We start from the raw sequence: 20,633 nt of genomic DNA on the forward strand, positions 1-20,633 counted from the left end.
ACTAATTACTCTGTAAGTCTTGGCCCGATTTTGATAAAATTTGATAGGATGATAGGGTTAGGGCTCCCCTACGTAACATTAAAGCGGCGATCTGCTCTTACACTTATTAAGGGAAAGTATAGCAATCGTTTCAAATTATCGACACGTGAACCGATTTTCATGAATGAAATGTCATTCGAATCGAAATTTTGTACAGCTTTGCACTTTGAAAGTCTCGACGCTGTGCCTTATAAGGAGGGGAGTTCGCCCCACCCAAATAAGGCCCTTTCTAAAACTATTATTACCAATATTTCTATAACCCTTAGTCCGATTTTGATAAAATTTAGCACGAAGAAGCGGTTAAAGCTCCTCTACGTGGCTGTGAAGTGCCATCATGCTCTTACTCCTACTAAGAGGAAGTACTGCAATCGTTAAAATACTCACTGAGTGAATTGATTTACATCAATGAATTATCGTTCGATTCAAAATCTTTGTCTCTTTGCCTTTTAGGGAGAAGTGCTGTATTCACAGTTTATTTTTCTAACTCTTCTTAAAAGGAAGTACTGAAATCGAAGTTTAATTTTGCTGTTTACGTACAAATACCTTCCTATTTTATTCAAAACGCTTTTTCAAAAAAATTGTTATTGAGGATGGTTTGGGGACCGCAACTATAATCATTCTTTAAAAAGATCTCTCCAGTGGTAGTTACGGTTCAGACTTAACACCTTATCAGGTTATAATGATAGTATTGCTTATTCCAAATTTTAAAAAAATCTATAAAGCAGATATGTAACTTTACAAAATAGACAAAATGGAAAACTATCCAAAAGGTACAAAAATCTCCTTAACAAAAACTTACAGTTTAAAATGTTAAGTATAAGAGTTGATTAAACGCCAAAAGGTACACAAATCAGCAAGTACCCAACATTTCATTAATACTTCATTGATATTATTTAAGTAATTTTATGGCATTAATTTTCATTAATATTTTTTAGAATTTATTAGATGTCACAGACCCTTATGCTGGCCATTTGCATCTACAATATATTTGTTCAAGTAGCATACCATTTAACTTAAATTGATTGATTGTAATATCTATTTATCTATATTAATCAAACTATTGATTACAGGTGAAAAAGAAAACGTCATAAAAAAAAGTATATGTAGGTATACAGTCATAAACAAATAAAAGTTTATTTTGTTGAAAATGTAGTTAAGTGGTGTATAATATCTTCGATTTTGTGATCAAGGATTCTCAAAACTTGAAATTTCCGGTTAAAACCAAATTTTGTCACGACGATATTCTTTCTTTTACTAGGTGTAAGATAAATAAAAAAGAAATATTAGACAATTAATTCTTCTACCTGGTGGTATTCTGCAATAAAACCCTTGGCTACATTTTCTCCATCTGCTTTGTGTCTTACAAATAATTGATTTGAAGAAGATTGAATTGCTTTAGGATTGCGATTGCCACAAAATTTTCCCAACTCTGGTGCATCAAGAGAATCACCATCATATACCTAGAACAGAAACAAACACTTAACATTATAAGGAAATTTACTTCAAACAAAATATAAAATAATAATAGAATGTTAATTAAACAAACCAAGCAACAAATTAAGATTTACTAACCGCAACATAAGAAGAATCACAGTCATTTTCGCTTATTGAAAATATATCGAAATCAGTAAAATTTAGTACAATACGCATAGTTGAATCAACTGATATTAAAAATGAACAATCGTCAAAAGCTCCATAATTTTGTGGATAATTAGAGGAATGTATACGACCATGGGTGCTTACAAACTTTCCTCCACATTCTGAAAGAATTTCATGTTTTTAAATTCATTAAACAAATAAATAAACAACAAAACCTAAAAAATAGGCGTAAAGAAATTCTTTATAGAAGCTTTAGTAAGTAACTGTTCAAGATGAATTAATTTGTAGACTGCTACAAGAGCTTACTTTAAATGAGAAGAAAGTTTTTCTAATTACTATGACCGCACTTCTACCTTATCAATCAAAGATAAAATGAAACATTTTAAATTCTAACGTTAATTCTGAAATTTCCATCTGATCTAAAAGCACTTGAAAATTTTATTAATATTTGACTTGTTAGGGCCAAAAACCTGAAAATCATACAAAAAGCTGTCAGAAGTACCTTAATAAACCATAATGTGCTTATGAAAAAGATTACACGGGACTTGAACTTCCAAAAATCAATGAAAAGATCTAATACAAAAATTTAATGGAAGTTTGAAGCATAAGTACTCGCCAGTTAAGTCAGAATTGGATTTTTCGTTCACCATAAACGATTAAATACACAAGAGTTCTATATCATTACCCCGTCGGCCCAGAAAAGTGCCTTGTTATATTTTACAATTAATTTTCGAAAGTATATCAATCGTTTTAGGGAATAAATTGCGATCTATCCTCACAGCCTAGACAAAAGGCATCAGAATTTTAGGAAATATGGTAAGTGTTAATATATTCCTTCTTGAATTATAATGGTTTGGTTAATTATAATTACATGTAAATTTTTTGGTTTAAATAATGGTTTTGGTTTTCTCGACCGTTGTAGATGGATGATTTTTGGGGAATATAGAGGTGCGGTCATCAATAAATACAACTTTTTTGCTCTATACCAACGTTTCGGTAATTTTTACTACCTTCTTCAGGGTCTGTACAAAAGGAATATTACACTAATATAGATAGATATAAATGAAAACCATAAATAAATAATTAAATAAAAATATTTCTAAATCATAAAATTAAATAGATAAATAAATATAACTAATAAATATTTGGAATGACTTACATTATAAAAAAAAGTTTGTGAACTTTAATATAGGGCTGTATCATCATAACTGTTAAGGATTCTTGGAAAAGCGAATTTTTATAGAGGTAAGGGAGGGGTGAAAACAATAGGGCTGGAAAACCTAAGGTATGTGGTGAGTAATTTGTTAAGTTACTATTTGAAGAACGTTATTGTAGAAATTTGAATATTGTTCGTGTCTGTCCTAAAGTTGATGGATTTTTGTTGTTTTTTAATGTGTATCATTTCTAATATGTTCCGTTTGTTTCTGTTGGTGTTAGTTGCAAGTATGGAAGTGTTGTCAAAGTCAAATTCGTGTTTTTTTTTTGTTTACTTTCCTAAATTCTGCTTACATAAAGGTATAAAATAAATATTTCAAAATCTCTAACTTTTAATGAATTACATTAAAGTAATCAAATATTTAAGACAGATATATGAGTAAAAACTGAACATTCTTTCCAGTTATTTAAAAAATTTGTTTTTGGCGTATAAATTGCCAATTTTAACATGTTTTCGTAAGCTTAAACGAAAAATACATAGAAAATACTCACTCGAATCAGTCAATATATAATACGCCCTAAATCCTCTACCATGATATGTTGTGTCACTTTCAAATCTAATGTACGCTTTATTTCCAGATGTCTGAACAATTATAGGATCAGAACTTTTATCACATCGTGAAATTAAAAGTGGTGCTTTATCATCCGCTCCTCCAAACACCTTAAATTAAAAAAAAAAAAAATTATTTGGCACTTGTGGCTTTTGCCATGCCTTATTCCTAGAACATTTATTTATGCAATACCTTATATGAATTTTGTTACCAAAGGTGAAGGGTGTACATTTAAAACTGATTTGCCAACTAAATAGAATAAAAATTTAACTTACTTTAATTTTATTTTTTTAAAACTGATCTGATCAAATATTAGGCTTTGATTCATATTCGGTATGCATGTATCGTATAAGTAGAAATGAAACTGATGAGAAGGAATGGACTGAAACCTTAAATTCGTTAAAATGGCTATAAAACATATCTAATGACTAATTTCATAGGAAGTTAAATATTCAGGTAATTAGACTCATTTTTTAAAAAAAGACTTACTTTTAATGAATCGTAGGTACAATTTGGAGATTTTTCCAGTTGCAGATCAGTTATACGCAAATCAATGCTCTTGCCATACTCTACAGTTATGTACCATTCACAAACATATGCTCTAGTGTAACCATTAGGATAACCAGGAGATTCTAAGGTATCAAACGGCTTCTTCAGGTGGCCTCCACAACCTGAAATTAATGTACATTTAACAGCGGAATTGCTGATAAAAAAAAGAAAAAAAAAAAGCAAGAATAAATTCGGGTTGCACTAATCCTACCAATCAGTTATTATTAAATTTGAGTTTTGGAAGATTAGCTTGCAAAAAAATTAGTGTTTAAGAATTTGCATTCAATTGCTATAAAAAATTATAGTAAGCTAATTTACCAGTAGTAACTCAAAGATTAATGTTTCTCTCAAGAGTAGGAAGTTGCCTCTAAGTGTGGCAAATTATACAGAATAATGGACGAATCAAAGCTAGATATTAACATTAAAAATTTTATGTTATTTGAAAGAATATTAAAATATCACACTGCTATTTCCCCTATCCGCTCCCCTAATGGCTCCTGGGCCAGGGGCGATAAGGAAAGGGCTGATGTGTTTGCCAACTATTTACAGCTAACCTTCACTTCACATCCTGATGTAGTTGATCCTCCCCATGTGAATCATGTCCTTCAAAATCTTGACATTCCCCTTCCACTCCACATTCCTTCAAAACCAATTCATCCTTCCGCGGTGAAATTCCTTGTTGACCATCTACCTCGAAAAAACCCCTGGACATGATCTCATTACTCCTATCATACTTCGCCAACTTCCACGGAAGGCCATTATTTTCCTTACAACCATTTTCAATTCTATCCTACGCACAACCCACTTTCCGGCTCAATGGAAATATTCCTTAATTACTCTTATCCCTAAACCATATAAACCTCCTAGCGAGGTATCTTCTTATAGACCTATTAGTCTTCTTCCTACTCTATCCAAAGTTTTGGAAAAATTACTCCTCAAGAGACTTATCCCCATCCTAGAAGTCCAAAATATCATCCCTACCCATCATTTTGGTTTTTGCACCCGTCACTCCACTATCCAACAGTCATACAGAGTCGTCGACACCATTTCCTCGGCTCTAGAATACAAGAAGTACTGCCTGGGTGTCTTCCTCGCCCAGGCTTTCGACAGAGTTTGGCACCCAGGACTACTATTTAAACTTAAAAAATTCCTCCCCACTCCTTTTTACCTACTCCTGCAATCCTACCTTACCGATCGCTGTTTCAGAGTGAGATGCGGTGGAGAGGTCTCTGATCTTCATGCAATACACGCCGGTGTGCCACAGGGCAGCATACTTGGACCGATCCTATTCACCATCTATACTGCTGCCATCCCTACCCATCCCCAAACCCTAATCACAACCTACGCCGATGACACCGCCATACTATCTTCCCACCCTGATCCTCTTCAAGTCTCTAACATTCTCCAAGAACACCTTGAGCTCATAGAAGCTTGGTGCCGAACATGGAGGATTAAAATTAACACTACCAAATGTATACAGGTGACATTCACATTACGAAGACAGACCTGCCCTCCAATAACTATTAACAATACTGACCTACCGACTTCCACACAGGTTCGTTATCTAGGGCTCTACCTAGACAGCCGTCTAACCTGGAACCCTCACACAAGACTTAAAAGACAAGAACTGAACAGACGCTACGGACTACTAAGGAGACTCCTTGGACCGAAATCCTCCATGAACGTACAAAACAAATTTACACTTTACAAAACACTATTACGACCAAAATGGACCTATGGAGCAGAATTGTGGGGCTCTGCCAAACCATCCAACATCCAACCTATCCAATCTTTCCAGTCTAAAGTCCTCCGCCGAATCGTTAACGCACCATTCTATGTCTCCAACCGCACCCTCCATCATGATCTCAATATTCCCTACGTAAATGAGTTAATCCACACCCGATTCCTAAATTTCCACAGCAAACTCTCCGATCACCCAAATCCTCTGGCTCAAACTCTATCCACATCGTCCCATCCTGACAATCCTCCACGTCGCTTAAAACGGCGTTGGCCATGTGACCTCATTGCCTCCTAAACCCCCAATGGGTTCCTAGAGAGTTCCACCGTTGGCTGGTTTCTCTCATCCTGTCATCCTGGTTGTGGTACTGAGCCAGCTCAGTGGCACAATCGAATGTTTATTAGTATTTCACTTTTGCTAAATGTATATTTTTGTACAGTTGCAAATAAATAAATAAATACAACAAAAAAAAAAAATGTTATTTGAAATATTATTTCTGTAAACTACATTATGTACCTTCTTTCCTATTACGAAGGGAGTCCATTAAAGATTCCTCCTGACCAACTTCTATTTAACATGGGACGCTGAAACTGCACATGAGTATAAGTTTCTATAGGTTACGTGCCAATTTGCGACTCAGAACTGATAACGGTCTTAATTTTCAAGGTGCTGAAGTTGTATGAGGTATGATAATGGACCCAGTGGAATAAACAGCCGTCACCAAGTTGCTTTAATTCAAAGACCGCACACCAAAGGAGACGTTCGATGAGATGAAAGAGGTTTATGGTGATGATTCCCCATCATGTGATGTAGTCAAGAACTGGCATCGTCAATTCAAATGTGGTCGGACTTCGGAGCAAACAGCTCCAATTTCAGACTCACAGTATTTTGGGACCAACAAGTAGTAGTATTGTTGGATTTCCTAGCAATGGATACCATGATCACTGGGGCATACTATGCTTAATTCATTAAATCCAAGAGATGTGAAATGGTCACTAAAGGTGTCCAAAATCACACTCACATGCTACCCAAATGGAAGAATACTCCTGTGGCTTTGAAATTCTACCGCCATCTATTGGCTATTTACCATCGGACCTCTTTCCAACGATGAAGTTATTTGAAGAGCAAACATTTTCCAGATGATGAGACTCTGATTTCCGAAGTCACAACGTGGCTTTGGGAGTAATTTGTCGACTTCTAACAAGCGAGGTGTTTACGTTATTAAAAAGATGGAAAAAGTAAGTGACTCTAGGTGGTACCTATATAGAGAAGGACTAATAACTGTGCCAAAATTCATTGCTCTCAGTCTGCAGGAAGTGAGGCAAAGGAAATTCCTAACGTGTATATTTTTTTCAATCATAGAATTTGCAGTACCCTTAAAATGTGTGAAATTCGTAAGTTTGAACTCTATGAAGCGAGATATTTTGAATCTAAAATTGAGGTCAATATGACATCATAAAATTTTGAACATTGCATATTTCCGATAAAATATCTGCTTAGTATCCTCCTAATTGTAGACTAAGAAAGAAGTGGTATTTAGTTCGGTCAGATTACAAAGAGTTCAGAACAGTAAGAAATGAAATGGCCAGTAAAGTGTTGAGTAGTATATCAGAGATTGTAAAGTTTCAATATCTCTTTAACAAGGGCCGAGTCCAATTATTTTATCTTGTGAATAAGGTCTGCAATATAAGCTCAGAATTTGAACTTGAAGCTATAAAGAATACTCTTTTGTGATGAAAAGCATAAATCAATAGCCTAACAATTTTGCTGTGGATTAAAGTTCAAGCAGAATTTAACATTTGAAAAAAACCTTATGATGTCACGAAATAAAGCCTTGTCAAGAATGCCAAAAACACTTTTTGAGCTCTTTTGTAAAAAAATTTAAAATTTGCTACACCAAGAATAATTTGAATGACGTTTATAATAAATACCTGACACAATCCATTCTAAGCGAAACGTATTTTTTAGCGAAAATCTTGAACTTTTGTACTTTATGTATAAGTGATCTAAAGTTGAACTATACATAGATGGAATAATCGTGCCACAATACATTCCATTCATGATGCTTGGCAAATTCGTACCAGAACCTTCGTAAATCTGTATAATGGTTTGTATTTAATTTTAGATTTTATATTTATAAAAATAAACACCAATTCCAGTAACAATCATGGTTAATTATTGTAATTTATGAGCAACATACCTGCAAATAAGTATGAGAACAAGATTTGTTAGGCTGTAAAGATACAACAGCTTCAGAGAATCTTGAAAAAGGTGACATTCTGAAAGAACTCTCCAAAAAAACGGAAACTGGATGGTCAACAAGTTTGAAGTGGGAAAAACTGATGTTTATTGAATTTCCTTTAGGAGCTTCAATGATCCAATTACAATTTACTTCATCAGGTTCATCATTAGGAAAATTGGGTGACTCTATAACCCCTCTAAAGCCAGTAATAGTTCTGTTGCAATCTGAATAATTTAAAAAAAAAAGTTTAATAAAAACTAACAAATTAATTTAAAAAAAAACATTAAAAACTAACCTGTCACGTATCTCAGATGAAAACCTCTTCCTTCTGCTGAAATATCCGAACGGAAACGAAGATATAGGTGGTTACTAGAAGAATGTATTGCCGTCATATGCCCTTTACAATATCGACCAAGAAGACGGCCTCCTTTATATGCCCCATCACGAATTTCTAAGAAATCTAGATAACAATTGTCTTCCGCTTCTAGCTCCATGTCCAAAATCATTAATTTTATCACAGAGCCGTGAGATACAGAAATCCGCCATGTGCAATCTGCATTTTTCCCATAAGGTAAAGGGTAATTTGGAGAGATGATATCACCAAAAGATCCGAAAAGTGTTCCACCACAACCTGCATTTAAAAAAATAAATCTTATCATAATCATTCATTCAAATATAAACACAAAAATCTTATCTCTCAAAAAAGTAATCAAATTTTAGAAAATTTGTAAATTTAAATGCTAAATATTTATTTTGAAAACAGCAAAACTTCCTTAATTCCATGAAAACTTGATCTAGAATTCCATTTGACTTTTAAAAGTCAAATCTAATATAAATTTGATGGATGAATATTAATGAGGTTCATGAATTTCCAATTCAGTGAAAATGATTAAATATAATCATTTTAAGCAATGAAATTTTGACGCAGGGGACTTACCAACATCCCCGAGAAAATTAGCAAATCCATTCACAACTTATGTTTAAATTAATGAATAACAGTGTTTACGGAGAGAAAAATCTTGAATAAATTAAATTATTTGGGCAGTGATAAAAACTTTTTCTGAAATTCTAAGTTGCGCGAAATGTGGCATAGAAAATTAAGTTCACAGGGTTTATTACTTTCGCTGAATTTATCCATCGCAGTAAGCATGTTTATTGCATCTGTGGACAATTACGGAATTCCATCTATCGTCAGAAGTGGATCGGTCATTAACTTAGGTAGCAACGAATTTGCATCTATAAGGTTTTGATTAAATTAGTCAACTGGAAGATCACCTTACTAAATGTTTCATTTTTTCGAAAAATATTTCAGAGTTTCTTTAAACTTACAAGTGCTAATCTTTTATATGAAGATCCATAACTTTTACTAGCAACATTTTTTCCGAAAATTTTATTAAGGATACTTCTGTGAAAAAATTTGGTGTTTAGCATTTTTGAGAACATAAGAGTAAGTCTTGTAAGTGTTTACACCACACTTTGCCACAACACGTTTTGTAAAATATAAAACAGCTTAATCGATAAATATTTAAATATTTACCTGTTAGAGAGCTATCCCACGTTAGAAAAAATCCTTTAGAAGTATAGGAAGAATCACTAATAAACTTAATGTACATTTGATTAGTCATTGAAGTAATTTCGCGGTCAATAGTAGTGCCACAATATCTGTTAATTAGCGGGGACGATTCATAACCTCCATTCCTTTCAAACAAACAACATAAAATATAAATTAATGTCGATTACTGTTTTTGTGAAGTGTTGAGAGCGCAGAGAAATTTCGCTGCAAACATTTCCGTTTTTTCCTCATATTCGACAACGTTTTTCATGAAAACTAAACTAATCCTAAAAGAAATACTTACAAGCGAGAATGTAAACGAATATAAACGACAGTAAAGAGGGAAAAAAATGTCAAAATTCAGTGTATTTTAACATTACACCTTTTTACTATACCGGACAGGTTCAATATTAATAAATAAATATTGTCAAAAATTGATAATATTGATAAAAGTCGCCCTTAAAAGTAAAAAATTTGCGCTGATTAAAAGAAGATATTAAAGAGTGACATGGCTGATCCGAAAATCTTCTGCCCAGATGAATTTCAGGTTACTGCATCATGTCTATGTAAAATTCATTCTGTACACATGTTGGAGCAGTACAAGATAAAAAATTAAATTATAAAAAATCAATGATCGGTTTTTTTTAAAGTGAATGTAATTGTTTCTGAATAAGTATTACCTTATTTCAAGGAAGTCATCTTCACACTTCATTGAGAATTTTTCAATATCAAATTCAATAACATTCAAATGAATCATTTTTCCATTAGGGACAGTAATTACCCAAACACAATTAAGATTATCTGGATAGTTATCAGGATAATTAGGACTTTTTATAGAACCAACATTACCAAAAAAGTTGCCACTACAAGCTAAAAATGTAAGTATATATTAAAAATATAAAATTCTTAAGATAATGAAAATAAAATTTTAAACTGAAAAAATAACTACTTGTACGATAGTCCAATGTTGTATATGTTGCCATAAATCCAGGTTCGGCTTCAGAACTATCAGTATGAAACTCAATCAATAGCAAGTTTGATGAAGATGTTATTACTGGTGGCATGTTTGATCCACAATAACTACAAAAATATTAGAGCATTAGTTTGAAATTAGTTTTTGAGAATTTTACTAAAGTAAATTGTTGATTTTGAACACTTTTTTCAAAGATCCATGAATAGTCAAAAATTGAAACTGCTTTAATCAGGTAACTAGTAAATAAAGAAGACTTTAAACCTCTCCTAATACTAGACTAAGATATAATTCTAGAACTAGTATTGGATCTTGTTGGGAATTACCAGATAATATATGTAGATGTTAACCAGATTGGCTCGATAACAATAAACCCTTGGTTGTTCGATTATTTGTAATCAAAGATATTCTAGATGTTACCATTTTCAGCGTTTAAATTTTCTAATCATTCACAGAAATAAAAAAGTCAAATAAATGTAATAAAGCTTATAATAAAAAAAATCATGCTAACCTTTCTCCAGTTTGATAATCTGCGAGAGGTGTAGTAGTATTGTCATATATTTTAACCCAATCATGAACGCAGCTTGGAGAAAATTCTATTTTAAAAGCTAACCAGGTTAGTTGAATAATATATCCTGGCCTTGCTTTTATTATCCAATGACAACTTTTGTTTACAGGGTATTCATCAGGGTATTTTGGCGACGATATAAAACCAGTATTTTCTACCAATATTCCGCCACAGCCTAATGAAAAAAAATCAAAATTATTTGAATGTGATCGATCAGTATTTAGAAAAATTTACTAAACTAATTAAAATTACTAAAACGCTTTAAGTAATAGAAATCTGGTGAAATATTTGTATATTAATATTATAACTCGAGTTGAAAAATATTTCTATACAAAATCATTATACGCAGAATTGTGTTATTGAATGGATTAAATCACCTGCGATTAAAGTGAAGAAAAATTGTTAACTTCTTGCGTTTTTAATAATTTTAGGAGCGCATTTTGAATCTTTATTATAAATTTTAAACCTTACCTAACATTATTATTATTTTTGCTACTTTCACAATTAGGAAAGTCAATCCGAAGTTTAAATTAATTATCTAGATCTAGATATTAAAACTTAATTTGTAAACATTGATTAAAAAAACTCAGAAACGAATTGCTGACAACAAATTCATACCAACATCGAAAGTCGAATAATTAGCATAGAAACCACGTCCAGTTCTTGAATCATCAGTATTAAAAACTAAATATAAGTAATTATGTGATGATATTATTACACCAGGAGTGCCATTTCCACAAAATTCTCCTCGAAGTGGTGAAGCATCTGAGTCGCCATCATAAATCTGTAACGAAAAAAAATCTGGTACAGATATAAAAGACATGAAATATTCACTACTAGAATTTTTTTTTAGGATATCTGTACATCGGCCGCAAAAATATTTCTAAATAGTTGTGAAACAATATTTTAAACTTTAAACTACCTCCCTGTTGTGTTTTTTTTTTTTTTTTTAATGAAAAATGAGAAAGGTGATATTCCTTAAATTTCGTAATAAATTAGTCTCTTATTTTTAAGAGTAAACAAATTTTTAGAAACAGTTCTCAAACAAAATTAGCTGCATCCAATCGTTAATGGAGAACACAAATCAATAGACTCTTTTCGTGTGCGAACATGTTTAATAAGACCATATGGTGATCAATTGAAACGCCATAAACAAATCTAATGCACGGATTAATATCACGATAAAAATTCACGTCAAGCTCGTTCAACTTTCGAGATGCTTTCGTTTACAATACTGCAACAATCAAAATGAAAAAGGATAAATGAAGAAATTTGTGATTGGCAAATTAATAATGAAAAATATAACAATTTGCTTGGACTGCGCGAGCGTTCTCAAGACTACAAGGTAGACATCTTGAACTTTACGATTATAGAAAGCGTAACAACTATATATTTTTAAATTTTACAATATCTAATTTCCCATATTACACATCATCGCCAAAGAAATTAAAAATTTAGGTTTTATAATTAGGTACCCTAGATCTTTCCTTGCCTCCTACACGCAAAACTACTGCAAATCTCCTAAATTCTAAAACCCATTCCCCTGTTATCCTTTTTCCTATTTCTTTTTAATTAGCAATCAATAAATAATGCAATACAGCTTCCCGAACATTAATAATTTTCTCTATTACTTATTCAAATTCTATAGATTTTGATATCATGTGAACTTACTTTTCCTTAAATTCAAGCGTACAACAGATTTAATTTTTTTTCATAACTACTCTAGTATGTTTCATGATCATAAACTCACAAATAGACTGCAATGAAATCCTTCAGCTAGTCAACTTCAATATTACCTCTCATGTTAGGATAACCACTCTCTTTAACATTCCTTCTTGTTCAAATAACTTTATTTTGCTCCAATTAATAAAATTCAGAGACTTGCTAATAATATATAATTTGTTTTTTTTTAAAGAATTTTCCCTGTCTGCTTAGAAATATTCATTTCCTATTTTACTTAAGTAACTTATTTAATAACTTATTTCATTAATAACGTATTTTTGCTCTATTTTATTTTTATTTTGTTTCAAAATATACTTTTATAGTTTTTATATCATAAACTATTCTTCTTTTATTTTACATATATTTGTTTGTATTTTTAGCTTTAATTTTTTAGATTGTTCTATTTTAACTTGTATCTGATATCTATTTAGAATGTTTACACAATCGTTACTTTGTTTTACCAGCTCCTCATTAGGCATTTGCATGTATTTGTAAATGAATAATAAATAAATTAATTAATATGTTACTTTGACTATTTATGTTAAACCAAAAATGTTGAAAGCGGCCTTGTTTGTTTCAAAAATAAAAGTTTTAAAGAACCCAGAGTGAACTAAAGATACACATAGAAAACAACTTTATCTACTTCATAGGGAGAAAATGATAAATAAATTTAAAATTTTAAAATATTACCATTAAATAATCATATTCACATTCATCATCTACCTCTTCTTCAATATCAACATCTAAAAATCTTAATTCTATTGCCTTGCCAGGAGGCTGTTGTATTAAGTAGGTACACTGACGGTCTTCTGGGTAATGTTTAGGATAGTAAGGTGACGATAAAACACCAGAACTTTCATAGTAGTTTCCTCCACATACTGAAATAATGTAGATTATATGTTATCATAAATTTGTAAATACATTTCTTTAGAGTAATATATATGAACATATGGACCTGAAATGTAAGTAATAACGAATTCCCCTTCGTTGAATGTATGATCAGAGATAAATAATATGGTTAAAATATTTGTAGTAGAAACGACTGGCAAAGGTAAAACGTTTCCACACCACTTTCCAAATAAATCAGATTCCACAGACGGACCATCGTATACCTTGAAAAATGACGAATTTTTCATAATTTTGTTCTACTTGTTTGCAAGTTACAATATTACAATTTATAAATTAGAATTCCTCTTAACAAAAATCTACATTTTTTTTCCTTATATTCCAAACGAAAACGCTTGAGATTTTTGATTAGATCTGCTTTTTAAAGTTGAAAAAGTTTGATTAAAAAACTATGACACTATCATTTTTATTGGGCAACACTCCCGCTTTTTAAAATCCTTCTTGGAGTCACAACAAAGATATAAGGAACTATAATGACAATACGATTTGTTTTTGTACGCAAAATCGGTCTTACTACAGATGAATACCTAAACTAACGAATGAATGTTCATATTAATTCAGCAGCTAACAAATTTAATGAAATTTTAAATACGAATTTCAAAGTCAGACATAGCTTACTTACTGCTAGCGAATCATATTTACAGTTGTTACTGGATTCCAAACTGAGTTTCACGATACTGAGTTTTATTCTTTCCCCTTCAGGTATTTGAATTTTCCATTCACAATTAAGATGGTCAGCGTAAGAATTTTTTTCAGTAATTGAAGAAGGTGGTGTGATGCGTCCAGTTGGTGCAGTAAAAGTGCCACCGCAACCAGGTATACCTTCTGTCGGAGTATATGTAATCTGAAAACCTTTTCCACTTCCAGTATTATCAGAATGAAAATGTATGGTTGCCGCATTTGAAGACGTTAGTATAGGTGCTGGCTGTGTTTTATTACACAATTTTTTTAATAAAGGGCTTATTAAAGATGGCCCATCGAGGATCTGTGAAGAAACATTAAACAAGTTAAACTTAACGTTTTCAGATAAATTCGAATTTATGTTAATATTTTACTGAACGCAAAAAAAATACCTCAAGAAAATCGCTGCTACAGTTGGCATGAATTTCAATATCAAGCGAAAAGAAAGATATCTGTATTCGCTTTCCTTCCGGGGCGATAAGGTGCCATTCACAATCTGCATTATGTGGGTAAGGTCCAGGCGACCCAGGTGAAGTTAATATTCCATGAACCGATGCATTTATGTTTCCTCCACATTCTGAAAATTTAATGATTTTTAAAATTTGTATTTAAACCTTCTCAAATCAGCATTTTGGGCTAATCAAAAAATGGAATACAAAACAGACCAATAGGAAAACTCAAGAGAAGTTTCTTTCATTAATCAAATCCTTTAAAAAGGAAGTTAAGTGGGCTGGATAAATCTCACGGTTTTCGACCAATTCTCTTCATTAATCCAAACTGCTATTGGGACTAAAAATTTTTTCAGCTTGTATCCTTATTACGTAGTTTATATTATAAGGTCTTTAAATGTCTGGATTCAAATGGATATTACACATAGTTGCTGTTAGGTTTTAAATTCACTCTCCGAATTTATCATCCACGATGTTTCTGCTGATTATAGAAATCATTGGAAATCAAATTTTCTAGACCAAACTGATAAATCAACCACTGATGATGTATTAAAATCCGAAACCGTTCAAAATAAAAAAAAAAAGTGTGTCACATTGGATAAATTCAATGAATAAAATTACTGTGGTTCATAGTACATTTTCAAAAATATTTTGGTCGTCAATCGCCGCCTTCTTCCAATACCTTTACATCTGTTGACGTACAGCATGGCATTTGAGATTCAACACTTTTATAATTATACTATTTAGTATTTATAGATAAATATATAAATAATAAATAAATAAATATATACATTTATGTATTCAACTTTTTTTAGTCAGAACATGTAATAATGACGTAAAATTTAGTCACCATAATAAGATTAGTAAGCACCTAAATTTCATCCAATTGCTTGGAAAAAGTGTATCTGCAAAATGTATCTGAAAATCGACAAACCTGGCTTGACTGCTGTCCACGTAAGAGTAAATTCTCCGTTTGAAGATAAATAGGATTGCAAAACTATTAAGATACTTGGATGTGTTGAAATTATTGGTTCTGGTAAAGATGTTCCACAAAACCGGCCAAACGAGGGATAACTGCTAGTTCGGCCATTAAATATCTTAATGTAACAAAAATAAATTAAAAATAATTCAGGAGGTGAGATAACCAACCAACAAAGTAATTTTCATTATTTGGCCTAATTGTTACTATTTTTTCTAGTTACTTAATAGTACAAAGCTTCTTTTTTTCTAGATAGATTTTTAACATTTCTTTTTTACTTTTAGTGGAAACAAATAGTTTTAAACCTATTAAAATTAATTAATATGTTGTAGTAAATAGTGTACCTCAATGTATTGAAACGCACAATTGTGAATTCGTGAAGGCACATTAATTTTAGTAAATTGTATTTTTATAACCAATGAACTATTTGAAGAGGTGATAACCCAGTTACAACTCTGTCCTTGAGAGGTACGCGATGAAATGCTGCTGTTTTCTCTTGGCCACTTGAGTGTACCTTCCAGTCCTGTAAATCTTCCTACACAACCTGAAAAATTTAACTGCTGGTGATTATAAATGATTAGTTGAATAACATCCACCTAAAATATAACTCAACTGATTTTAGTATACTCGTAAATGTCATGTAATATAATGCACCATACATTTGTATTTTACATTTTTTTTAAAAAAAACTTAGTTCGCAAAAAAAGTAATTGCTTATTTTTTCAAGCGGGCTTTACGTCCAACTACCAATTAGGTACTTAGTTGGCAATAACTCGTAGCGTCACTAGCTAAGATGGTTTTTCAGACTGATTTTAGCATAAAAGTTTCTGCAAGCTTCCACCTTGAGAAGAAACATGACCAGTAGCTGGTAATTAGTCTTCTTAGAGGTTAATTTGAATTAATGAAAGCTAATAAAAACATTTCGAGATATTTATGCAGCCTTATTTTATGATTATTTTGGAAATGGATTGATCTTTTTACTCCAAATTTATTGAAAATCAGCTGAAGATTTATGAAACAATGGTTTTATTTGTGACTTTTTTCGAAAACGTATTTTTGCAGCCTTGCTTAAAAGAGTTCTTAAATCCTTGGAGAAGAATCCATCTTATGATGGAGCTTTACTAAACTAACGTCTTGAATAACCAGCTTTAAACAAAGAGAATAATAATAGGCCAATGATACTTTAAAGAAGAATTAAAGTGTAGTCCTAGATGCTATTGTAAACCAAAAGTAAATTAAATTCAAAGTAAATTTTAAAAAATGGTGCGAGTTACTGCAATTATTACTATTCTAATTTAAAATTTTCTTAAAATTCTACAACGCCTAAAGTTATGTGTTTGTGGGCAGAATGTATGACGGTCTACGAGAGGTGATGTGTTTGCTCTTTCCTTTCTTTGAACTTATACAGACAAATTTTTGCTCTTTAAACGATTTTAGATTCCCAAAACTCTCAAAAAATACGTTTTTTAGAAAAAGTCTCAAATAAAACCATTGGTTTCATAAATCTTCAGTTGATTTTTAACAAATTTGGAGTAAAAAGATCAATCCATTTCCAAAATACTCAGAACCTATTCTGTTACGTCGTACTTCCGTAAAAATGATTTTTCCAAGACTCGTAATCTATCAAGCTTTTAATGTTATATAAGGTGAACGAAGAGTAAAGTGCTTTTGAAAGATATTAATTCAGTGGTTCTCAAATTCCCCCTCCCCCGCTGAATAATTCAGAGAAAAATTAGAAATAAAAGTGATAGATTTTTACTTGAGTCCGTAGAATACGAAATATAAAGAAAACCGCTTGAACAACTTTTAAGAAAATCAGGAAAAACTAAAAAAAAAAACTGCTTCGGTAAAGAACTTTTGGTCAATAGATTTTTGCCTAAACTTTAATTTTGCAATACATGTTTCCATTACTACTTCTTAAAAGGTGTAAGAAAACATAAAAATTAGTTGATCATCAAAAATCTTATAATTATTCAACTATTTAATTGAAAGCAAATTGTTTATATATGAAACTTTTATTGTATTGTTTGTGAATTTTATAATTTTACCCATTTCTTCATTTTCACAAAGGAAGCCAGTAAAACCAGGACTACAATAACATCGAATATTAGTTGAGAACTCTACACATGTTGCTCCATTTTTACATGGATTTGGTTGGCAAACATCTAATTTCTCAGCGCATGTCGGTCCTGAGAATTAATTTGATATAATTATGGATATAGTAACAGCAGTATACCAAATTTTATCCAAACAAATGATTAATGGTGCTCCATTTGATGATATTCACCTCTATAAATAGGTAAACATGTACAGGCAAAGCGGCCATCTGGAAATTCATTGCATATTCCGCCGTTTAAACAAGGATTATTCTTGCAAGGCGCTGCTACAGATACATTTGCAAGCTGTACACACCCGCTGGGTCCAATTCCTGAACCAGTCCAACCCAAAGGACATCTGCATTGTACATAATTGAGACCTTAAACAAAAGAGAAAAATTTATATATAAATGAATAATAATGTGAATGTAAATAATAATAAAAATGAAATAAAAACATTGAATAATTTACTTGGATTATGAATGCAAGTGGCCATATCGTTACATCCACCGTTATTAACAACACATAAAGAAGACACAGGCTCACATGTAATTCCATTCCCCGAATAACCAGGTGGACAAGGGCCACATGAAAATGATCCCTGTAATTCAAATTATTAGCATATAATAATTTACATCTGTTGTAAGAGAAAAAGAAAAAGGATCTCCTAATTACTACAATAATATAATATTTATTGTATACTTGTAAATTCATACCCTAGTGTTAATGCACTGCACTTGTGGTTGAGAACTACAGCCGCCATTGTTGATTAGACATTCATCAATATCAGCACAATGGTAACCATTGCCAGAGTAGCCTAATTAAACTTATTTACTTAACTCTACTTGAACATTATTTATTTATTATATACTTCGCAAAAACATAAAACGCACCTACCTGGTGGGCATCCTTCGCAATCAAAACTACCAGGGAGATTAACACATGAGACAGGAGGATCATGGGAGCAAGGATGTGCTTTCTGATCGCATTCGTTAATGTCAACTGTGCAGGATCCAGTACCAGGAGTACTTGTCCATCCCTTAAACATAATTTTTTTTTTCTCTTAAGATCCTTTCAAGCTATGTAAATATTATACTTCTTTTTTTTTAGTATTTTGTTTGTCATTAAAGTTATATTTTTATGTAGAAAGTTGCAAGATTTTCCTCTGGGAAGATTGATTGAGAATTCCGCAAGACCAATGACTCTAGGCAATTAGCGTAGTCCTCAGGGAATGAGATCTCTAGCTCCAGATTTTTTAAATGTTTTCAACAATGAACAAATAATTACTACAAAATTTCAAATTAGAATAAGTTTTTTATTTTTATTTATTTATTTTTTTATTATTTGTATTATAGAAAACAGCTTTCTGTTGATTTGTTTTAAAAGTAAAGTATTTGTAGTCTAAAATACTATTCAAACAACTCAGTTTGTCTTCCAGTCAGATTCGATTCAATGAAACTGATTTTAAACCATTTCCGAGAAAATACTTAAAATTGTATTACAGAAAAGTAAAGAGAAAAGAGAGACCTGATTTATTTAAGACTATTTGACTTAAATAGAGATTAATATTCAGCAGAATAAATCATTTATTATTTGCTACCATGGAATGAGGCTAAAACACATAATTAACGAGTTGTATAAATCTACAAATATATAAAATGTACTCCTCCTATAAAGACATTGAAATAGCGCTCTTATTATATTCTTTCTTACATGTTATTTATGTGAAGTCATTTATGCGAATTTGAAAATGAAAATTCCATTCAAATGTTCTGTAGTTCTATTCACCATCAAAAGGACACTACCGGCAAAAATATTGAAGAATTAGTCCTTCTCTTAAGTCGTAACTTTCGGCCGTGATTATAAAACGAATTTTTCGTTTAAGTTTTTATTATCATTTTCCACGCTCAAAAATACATTGAAATGTTTGGTATGCATGTTATCATTTTGAAGGCTTTGAGTTATCATGATAATATGTCAAGATAATAAAATTACTAAAACGTTGAAAACTCATTGTTTTATTCCTAGGAAGAACCTCCGAACTTAAGAAATTATTTAATTCATCAACTCAGTCACATTTCAAGCAACATAAGTTTATCAGTCAGCAGACAAAATCCTATTAGTTTGTACATCAAATAAAATAAACAGAAAAACAGCAAACCTGATCACAGATACATATAAAACCTCTTCCAGCTCCTCCTCGATTAATACAAACACCATGGCCACAGATTTCTGCTGAATCTTGTGCTGTACAGTCATAGGTTCGACGGGTGCAATGTAATCCAAACCAATTGTCTGGACATAAACAGTTATAACCACCTTCTGTATTTTGACATGTACCACCATTTTGACATCCAAGATCAGTTCCATTGAATCTATCGCATTCATCAACGTCTTTTTGACATGTCAGGCCCTTCGAACAATCCTCAAATTAACGAAGTTGTTTAAAAGAAGACAAATTGTCTAATTCATATTAAAATAAATTAAATAATTAGCCTAGCCTCGAAGCAGGGTGCTTAATTATATTACTAAATTGAAAAGCAGCTTATAATTTGCTTAGTACTTCGTTAATAGCTAATAAGTAAATAAATTATTTGCTTATTGTTTTAATTTTACTTACTTCCCATAACTGTGGGCAAATACAATGAAATCCATTATACAGATCGATACAGGTGCCACCATTTTCGCAAGGATTAGATGCACAATCGTCAGTGATCAGTTTCCTCCTTACCAGTCTTATATGAGTCAACAGCATATTTATCTAAAAAAAAGTACTT

General features: G+C 31.6%; 1 protein-coding gene across 7 annotated transcripts in view; it reads right to left on the minus strand.

Annotated features, from left to right (window-relative positions):
• LOC141454713 (cubilin-like) overlaps nt 1-20,633 on the minus strand; it is a 69,398-nt gene that overhangs the window by 37,756 nt on the left and 11,009 nt on the right. For all 7 annotated transcript variants that reach the window (XR_012458907.1, XR_012458908.1, XM_074129255.1 and 4 more), the window contains 25 exons: nt 20,477-20,617; nt 20,018-20,269; nt 18,754-18,895; nt 18,573-18,673; nt 18,328-18,457; nt 18,048-18,236; nt 17,809-17,949; nt 16,105-16,304; nt 15,716-15,878; nt 14,725-14,909; nt 14,274-14,636; nt 13,701-13,857; nt 13,436-13,623; nt 11,642-11,807; nt 10,967-11,198; nt 10,435-10,565; nt 10,166-10,355; nt 9,471-9,631; nt 8,229-8,564; nt 7,892-8,157; nt 7,623-7,788; nt 3,894-4,075; nt 3,346-3,514; nt 1,612-1,799; nt 1,344-1,499 (listed from right to left, as the gene is read on the minus strand). Coding sequence is in view for 5 of the 7 variants with exons in the window: in XM_074129255.1 (XP_073985356.1) it covers nt 1,344-1,499; nt 1,612-1,799; nt 3,346-3,514; nt 3,894-4,075; nt 7,623-7,788; nt 7,892-8,157; nt 8,229-8,564; nt 9,471-9,631; nt 10,166-10,355; nt 10,435-10,565; nt 10,967-11,198; nt 11,642-11,807; nt 13,436-13,623; nt 13,701-13,857; nt 14,274-14,636; nt 14,725-14,909; nt 15,716-15,878; nt 16,105-16,304; nt 17,809-17,949; nt 18,048-18,236; nt 18,328-18,457; nt 18,573-18,673; nt 18,754-18,895; nt 20,018-20,269; nt 20,477-20,617 (4,695 nt within the window). In the remaining 2 variants the exon portion in view is untranslated. The remainder of the gene's footprint in view (nt 1-1,343; nt 1,500-1,611; nt 1,800-3,345; nt 3,515-3,893; nt 4,076-7,622; nt 7,789-7,891; nt 8,158-8,228; nt 8,565-9,470; nt 9,632-10,165; nt 10,356-10,434; nt 10,566-10,966; nt 11,199-11,641; nt 11,808-13,435; nt 13,624-13,700; nt 13,858-14,273; nt 14,637-14,724; nt 14,910-15,715; nt 15,879-16,104; nt 16,305-17,808; nt 17,950-18,047; nt 18,237-18,327; nt 18,458-18,572; nt 18,674-18,753; nt 18,896-20,017; nt 20,270-20,476; nt 20,618-20,633) is intronic.

The sequence above is a fragment of the Rhodnius prolixus genome, unplaced genomic scaffold (genome assembly GCF_049639745.1).
Source record: "Rhodnius prolixus isolate KJV_2025 unplaced genomic scaffold, Rpr scaffold_9, whole genome shotgun sequence".
NCBI classification, from domain to species: Eukaryota; Metazoa; Arthropoda; class Insecta; order Hemiptera; family Reduviidae; genus Rhodnius; species Rhodnius prolixus.